This window comes from Bison bison, unplaced genomic scaffold, assembly GCF_000754665.1.
Source record: "Bison bison bison isolate TAMUID 2011002044 unplaced genomic scaffold, Bison_UMD1.0 scf7180017864376, whole genome shotgun sequence".
In the NCBI taxonomy this organism is placed as follows: domain Eukaryota; kingdom Metazoa; phylum Chordata; class Mammalia; order Artiodactyla; family Bovidae; genus Bison; species Bison bison.
In genome coordinates, this window is record NW_011494948.1 from 14,670,104 (window position 1) to 14,678,517 (window position 8,414).

General features: G+C 37.8%; 1 protein-coding gene across 1 annotated transcript in view; it reads right to left on the minus strand.

Annotated features, from left to right (window-relative positions):
* The window catches only part of MLLT3 (myeloid/lymphoid or mixed-lineage leukemia (trithorax homolog, Drosophila); translocated to, 3), a 290,918-nt gene that overhangs the window by 125,530 nt on the left and 156,974 nt on the right, over positions 1-8,414 (minus strand). The window contains exon 3 of the mRNA XM_010857077.1: positions 3,718-3,800. Within this exon, the coding sequence (XP_010855379.1) occupies positions 3,718-3,800 (83 nt within the window). The remainder of the gene's footprint in view (positions 1-3,717; positions 3,801-8,414) is intronic.

Here is an 8,414-nt window from a genome sequence, read left to right on the forward strand (position 1 = left end):
AGCCATAGCCTTGACTAGACGAACCTTTGTTGGCAAAGTAATGTCTCTGCTTTTGAATATGCTGTCTAGGTTGGTCATAACTTTCCTTCCAAGGAGTAAGCATCTTTTAATTTCATGGCTGCAATCACCATCTATAGTGATTTTGGAGCCCAGAAAAATAAAGTCTGACACTGTTTCCACTGTTTCCCCATCTATTTCCCATGAAGTGGTGGGACCAGATGCCATGATCTTCGTTTTCTGAATGTTGAGCTTTAAGCCAACTTTTTCACTCTCCATTTTCACTTTCATCAAGAGGCTTTTGAGTTCCTCTTCACTTTCTGCCATAAGGGTGGTGTCATCTGCATATCTGAGGTTATTGATATTTCTCTCGGCAATCTTGATTCCAGTTTGTGTTTCTTCCAGCCCAGCGTTTCTCATGATGTCAACTTATCTGGACACTAAATAGAATACCTACTAAACAGTGGTCAGCCAACATGTCTATTTCACACTGGCTCCCAAGGAATAACTATTTTTCATCTCAAGTGCATTTTTATTCTTTCATATTTTAAGAAATTGAAACTTCCTCACAAGTGAATAAATAGTATGTCTTTCAGTCACAAGAGTTGCTCCCCAAATTACCAAGAAGGCCACATTTGAGTGTGGCCACGTGTTACACACATTACTTGCTGCCTCTTCATCCTGCATTTATTTTCTTTTTAAATCAGGTAGATGAGGAGATTCCAATTATTTCTGTAAAGAAGGGAACTTGGCAGTTCAGAAAATATATTTCTCTGAAGAAATGAGAGCTTGTAAAAGTGACCAGAGAAGTTAAGAACAAAGTAGGAGGCAAGATACTTCATTGCAGCATTATTTTCAAACTAAAGCTTTCAATGTACCTTTCATATACTGCCGGTAGAAATGTAAAATAGTACAGTCATTTTTGGAAAACAGTTTGGCAGTTCTTCAAAAAGTTAATTTAAACACAGAGTTACCACACGACCCAACAACTCCACCTAGGTATACGCCCAAGAGACTTGAAAACGTATATCCATGCAAAAACTCGCATATGAATGTTCACAGCAGCAGTATTCATACAGCAAAGATGGAAACAAGTCAAATGTCCATCAAATTATGAATACGAATATAAATAAAATATGGCATATACAGTGGGATACATTATACAATGGAACAGTATTCAGTTATAAAAAGGAGCAAGTATCGGTACATCCCATAACGTGGATAAACCTTGAAAATACACTAAATGAAAGAAGCCAGACACAAAAGGCCACACATGGTATGGTTCCATTTATAGGAACTGACCAGAATAGGATATTACGTAGAGAAAGGAAATAGATGAATGGCTTAAAGGAAACAGATTCATCCCAGGAATTGGGAGAGGAAGAAATGAGGAGCAGTTGCTGATGGAGGCAGGGTTTTCTTATGAGGTGATGAAAATGTCCTAGAATTAAACACTGGTGATGTTTGTACAATATATTAAAACCCACAGAGCTGTACACTTTTAAAGGATGAATTTTATGATGTGTAAGTTATATCTCAATTTTTTAATGAAGGAAAAAAAGAAAGCTAAAAACTAATTTCTTAAGGGAAATCTTGAAATGAGAAAAAAACAAATCTATACCTCAGCGTGAAAGCATGTCTTATGAATAGACAGAGCACATCTCACCAAATTTTGATGTGATGAAAAACATGTGAACATTTCAGTGATATTACTACTGAGGAAGGTAATTATCCTGGCAAAGAGTGACTTCTGCTAAGGAACAGAAGTTAAGAGAATTGCCAATGGAGAGAAAGACCTAGATTAAGAATCTGGTTTTAACACTTTCCAACTGTGTGTGGCCTTGGACAAGCCATGTAATCTTTCCATGACTCAGTTTCCTCTCCTGTAGAGTAGGAATAATAACCTCTCAAAAGTTCTTATAAACCAGCTGAATAAAGTAACATATGTAAAAGGTTTAGCAAACTGCCATGGACAAAGTAAATACTCAAATATTTACACAGAAATAGATTATGTGTAATACTGTGTAATACCACCAAATAATGTTCCCAAAATACAAACATACAGAAAAACAATTTAAAAGGGTAACGTGTAGGAGGATCAGGGAGCAGCAATGTGGCACATGAGGAAACTGGCTTTTGAAAAAAATTTTTAAATATGGAAAATAAAATCTACCCCTGTTTTCTACACATTCCAACTTTTAAGGATAGTTTCATTAGAGCTTATTTAAAAGCAAATTATCTCTTAATCACAAAAAGGCTTTTATTGAACCGAAGGCTGAACCTTCTATACATTGAAAAAGTCAGTGGAGGGACTTTCATGGTGGTCCAGCGGTTAACACTTCACTTTCCAATGCAGGGGATATGAGTTCGATCCCTAGTCAGGGAGTGAAGATCCCACATGTCTCTCCGTCAAAAAACCAAACCATGAAACAGAAGCAATATTGTAGCAAACACAACAAAGACCTAAAAAAAAAAAAAAGCCAATGGAACACAATATTGCAATCAACTATACTTCAATTAAAAGGAAAAAGAAAAAGTTGGTGAGGCAGTATTCCAGGAGTGGCTTATCAGGGTTTTCATACTTACTGGTGTTTGTTTACCTGGAAGGCCAGTAAAGATGCAGATTTCCAGGCCCCATCCCAGAGATTCTGATTCAACAGATCTGGGATAGAGCCTGAGAATCTCATTTCCAACCAGCTCTTGGGTGATGCCAATGCTGCTGGTCCAAGCACCAGGCTGTGGAGCACTAGCTTGGATGACACAACATTCTAATAGCTCAATTCTTTTTTTTTTAAAAAGTGAATTATCTCACTTTGGGGCAGGTTTTAGGAACTATGATTACCTTAGTAATCAGGAAAGGAATGAAAGAAAGAAACAGGGTGATTAAAAATAACAGCTAGTATTTACTAAGTGCTTACTTACATATGAAGCATCATTCTAAATACTCTACATTGCTTTATTTGATCAATTCCTCTGAGCCACTTTACGAGGTAGGTACTCTTATCCTATCCCCATTTTATAAATAAGGACAGTCAGCCCCATAGAGGTTGAGCAATTTGTCCAATATTATATAGTCTGTGTGTTTTGCCATATATGCACTGCTGAAATTTTTAAAATCCAGTAGAATTCATAATATCCACTTCTGATATAACCAGAGAAGGCAATGGCAACCCACTCCAGTACTCTCACCTGGAAAATCCCATGGATGGAGGAGCCTGGTAGGCTGCAGTCCATGGGGTCGCTAAGAATCAGACATGACTGAAGCGACTTAGCAGCAGCTGATATAACTGTATATTTGTGTGTTCTGTGTGTGTGTCAGATAAAGATCAAATAAAGAAAAATAAAAGACAATTCTTCAAAAGTCTCAAAATTCTAGAAGTATGGAAATGAGAAAAAGATCATTTCACTGAAAAGCCATAATTTCTCTTTTCTATTTTACAAACATATATTAATCTTCTTTTTCAAATTGACAATCACTCTTTTCTTAAAAGAGACATTTAATGAATTTCACATAATCTGACTCCTCAGAACTGAAATTATCTTTCTCTAGCCACTTCCTCTTTATTTAAGGACAACAATAGCCAAAATTCCTAGAAGATAAATTTAACATTTTTTAAAAACCATGTGGTGATCAAAGTGCTTATAAATCAAACTATTTTAAACATTGTTTGGTTAATGAAGGATCTTCTATTGAAAGATTAATGAGTAAAGATTACATACCTTGTTTTTAAAATAAACCTCAATTGGCAAAATGAAACCAGCATACCCAGATTCTTCTACTTTGTAAGGTGGATCTTTGCACACTGAAACATTAAAAAAAAAAAAAAAAAAAAGAATATGTGAGATGAGAGTTATAGGCAAAAAGACATTCTTCTTTCCTTTAAAAACAAGAAAAAATAAATAAATAAATCCCATCCTTCCACCTACATCGTTCTCAATTTTCATGCCACCTGGCCAAGCCCCAGCTAACTGAGTTATTCTTTATTTCTTGTTTAGAATCTACAATAATAATCAGATCAGATCAGATCAGTCACTCAGTCATGTCCGACTCTTTGCGACCCCATGAATCGCAGCATGCCAGAACTCCCTGTCCATCACCAACTCCCGGAGTTCACTGAGACTTATGTCCATCTATAAATCAAATACATTAATTATTTATCCAAGTCTTGATAAGGGATAGAGCATCAGTGTCAGCCACGGTCATGAATGACTTGACCTCAGTTGTTAAACCCTGCCCTAACGCTTTAGGGAAACTGAGGACAGATCCTTGTGACCCAAAGCTTGAAATCAATTATCAGTTTCCTAACAAACATACTATCTATGTCTAGTCTGTGATGTATATCACTCTACCCCAAACCTCTCAGTTCTCTGAGATATCCTAATTTTCATATCAAAAAGTGGCAAGATCACCCTCCTTCCTTAGAAAAATCCCAAACCCAGTATCTCCCAATGTCATTAAGACTCACTATTCTCCATTACCTCCACCAAAGAATATTTACTGAAATATTGTGATACATATAAACACTTCAAATCTATTTATATCATAAGAATATATAAGAAACAATACGGTTTTTGTATTCTTATGAAGAAAGACTTATTTAGACTTGGGAAATGAGATATGCCCTATGAGCTAAATATGATTCACCCCACTAAAATTTCCATTCATTCAAAATCAATCACAAGCCAACTGAAACTATGCTAGCTAAGGCTGCATATTGGTAGTCAATATCACAAAGAAGTCGAAATGTACATGTTGTACATCAGGACCATACAGCACATAACCCAGGTCTGCAGGGCTCCAATCTACCTTTTCAACCTTCCTCCTTTTGTTAGCCACCAAACCTCTTATGCTGGATCCAACTGCACTGATTCACCACCAACAGGCCCAGTATTTCCCACCTATGATCGGTCCTCTTCCTGTCTCTCATTCTTTGATTCTACTCTTATTATCTTCTGCTAGTTCCAATCCCAGTTTCCTTATAAAACCTTTCCAGCCCACAAGGTACTATCATCTCTTCTCTCTTTACCTTTCTGAAGTATTAACTGTCTGAAGCACTGATTTGACACTTAACAGACTTCCTTTTTATCATATATTCAGGGACCTCATCTCTAATTCCCTTTCACTCCTTAAGGACAGAAACATTTGCTCAGGAACATGAAGAGCGTCCAGGGCTCGGGTACACCTGGATGCCAATCTGGGATCCATCTCGAATTAGCCAGGCCACCTTTGCAAAGTTACACCAGTCGTCTGAGCCTCAGGTGCCTCATCTGGACCATGTAAGGGTCAAACAGGATGATATATGTGGAAGACTCAGCAAAGGTCCTGGCACACACAAGTTCTCAAGATGCGACAGAAGCGAGGCAGGAGCTCTAACCTGTACAATACCCAATGGTCACGTAACTTTTTCCAATGAAAACAGAAAAAAGAAAACAAGTACAAAGCCCTGGATTTGGATTAGAAGACTGAATTCCATGGCCCTGGACTAAGGATTCTCTAGACAGCTCCAGCTCCATTCCTTTTAAAAGGGAGGGACAGGTATACAGTGCTATATTTAAAATGGATAACCAACAAGGACCTACTGTATAGCACAGGGAACTGCTTAATGTTATGCAACAGCCTGGACGGGAAGGGAGTTTGGGGGAAAATGGATACATGTGTATGAATGGCTGAGTCCCTTGGCAGTCTACCTGAAACACTATTAATCGGCTATACTCCAATATAAAATAAAAGTTTAATGTAAAATAAAAGAAAGGGAACATGAGTTAAATAAACAATTTTTAAAAGAGAGAAAGAACACCATGCGTACATTGTAAGCACGGCTGTCAAGACTCAAGAAGATTACATATGTGGGGAAATACAAGTCTAAGGCATTTTTAATGCAGAAGATGAGGACGATGTACCTAAAAATTGGTTAGACATTCCACGAATACAAATACGATTACAAACAGTTATACTGAAGACAGGATTTTAACATTAGGCTATCTCCTGTAGCCCACTTTAGGAAAATTTCCCCAAACTGACATCAGAAGTAAATGATGAATGAGGCATCTCACCTGACCTTACAAGTTTCTCTAATAAAAAATGAAAAAAGCAAAAGGACTCAGAGTGGCTTCAGCCCATCATCCACTGACCACCTGCCAATCTATCATGAATTATCAAATACCCTGAACGTTGAGTGGGGGCAGGATGCCACTAAATGCATGGGCACCCCACCCCACCCCACCCAGAAAGCATGACATTTCCAGGCTGCAGAGCCCCTTTTCAGAACAGCAGTTTCACTGGCCAGGTTGCTTGGGATTTAATCATGCCAATGTCATTTGAAGGAAGTTTATTCCGTGGGCTGCTATACATGCCAGAGAAGTTATAGCTGTTCCTCTATACACCCTTTTGTATAATTCATTTTCTCTGTTCTGCATGCAAATTGCTCCTATTATAGAAAACAGCTGTTAATGAGCACATCTTATAGTTGACGGTCTTAGTTTTCTTTTTTTCCACCCTCTAAAGGAAATGATCTGTTATGTATTACTATTCCATAGAAGTCTGGTTTTATAAGAAACTGTTTACCAACTCATACCTCAATTATTTTTAAATGCAGTATTTTTCATCAAAATGAACAATGTCTGTTGAATACCCTGAGTTCTTAATTAGAAGCAAACAACAGAAATGTTTTATTCACAGTAAACAGGACAGAAAATCAGAAGCAGTGCAAATACAAACTTATAGTTCTAATAAGAAAAAAGTCAAATTGGGGGAAGTAGTTTGGTTTATTTATTCAACTGTTTTATAATCAGAATCATTAACACGAGTCTCTAACCCTAAGAATCTATTAAGATCTATGTAATAAGATGCCAAATGTCATAAGTTATTGAGGGTATACCCATCTTTGGAAAGCCATAAAAATTTTTAGGTGACAATAAAATGAGAGATTCATATTCACTTTTAAATTATATGCATTAAGTAGAAATCACTGGGAACTCTTATTCCTGTCGAAATCCAGCCCAGATTTTAGCTCTTTCAGAACGTCTTCCTGTTTTTCTTCCAAGCTTCTCCTGCTGCACTTATGAGGCAGGCTGATAATATTCATTCACCTCTCAATAGACTAAGCAACATAAGGTCAGCAACACCACCATTATTATTTGAGCACCAAATAATAGGTGCTCAATAAATGTTGAATTGAATTTCTTAAAGATTCAGGCCACTCTTGATTTGGGGGTTAGTCAATGCAAACTTGGAAAAGGCGATGGCACCACACTCCAGTACTCTTGTCTGGAGAATCCCACGGATGGAGGAGCCTGGTGGGCTGCAGTCCATGGGGTCGAGAAGAGTCGGACATGACTGAGCGACTTCACTTTCATGCATTGGAGAAGGAAATGGCAACCCACTCCCGTGTTCTTGCCTGGAGAATCCCAGGGACAAGGGAGCCTGGTGGGCTGCTGTCTATGGGGTCACACAGAGTCAGACAAGACTGAAGTGACTTAGCAGAAGTAGCAGTAGCAGCAATGCAAACTGGTATATGTAGAACAGATAAACAAGACCATACTGTATAGTATAGCACAGGGAACTATATTCAATATGCTGTGATAAGCCATAATAGAAAAGAATACAAAAAAGAATGTATGTATACGTGTAACCGAATAACTCTGCTGTACAACAGAAATTAACACAACATTATGAATCAACTACATTTCAATTAAAAAAAAAAGACTCATGCCACTCTGCTGATCTACCATTGCTAAAGAAGTTGCAATTCCACAAGCAGCAATGAACTGATATTAACCAGTCAAATTCCTCTCCAAACTCCCTACAATCAACATAATATTATAAAAATGGTAGAAGTGATCAAAAGTGTTGCCAGAGAGAGGTTTTCTCTTGAAAGCTGAATATCTAATGTGGAACTGGTTCTAATTTTTGTTAAGGACATGCCCCAGCTGCCCATCGACAATTATTGCTTTTACTTTATTCATTGTGCTAAGCTCGATGAAGGACAGAAATGGTATGGATCTAACAGAAGCAGAAGATATTAAGAAGAGATGGCAAGAATACACAGAAGAACTGTACAAAAAAGATCTTCATGACCCAGATAATCACAAAGGTGTGATCACTGACCTAGAGCCAGACATCCTGGAATGTGAAGTCAAGTGGGCCTTAGAAAGCATCACTACGAACAAAGCTAGTGGAGGTGATGGAATTCCAGTTGAGCTATTCCAAATCCTGAAAGATGATGCTGTGAAAGTGCTACATTCAATATGCCAGCAAATTTGGAAAACTCAGCAGTGGCCACAGGACTGGAAAAGGTCAGTTTTCATTCCAATCCCAAAGAAAGGCAATGCCAAAGAATGCTCAAACTACCACACAATTGCACTCATCTCACACGCTAGTCAAGTAATGCTTAAAATTCTCCAAGCCAGGCTTCAGG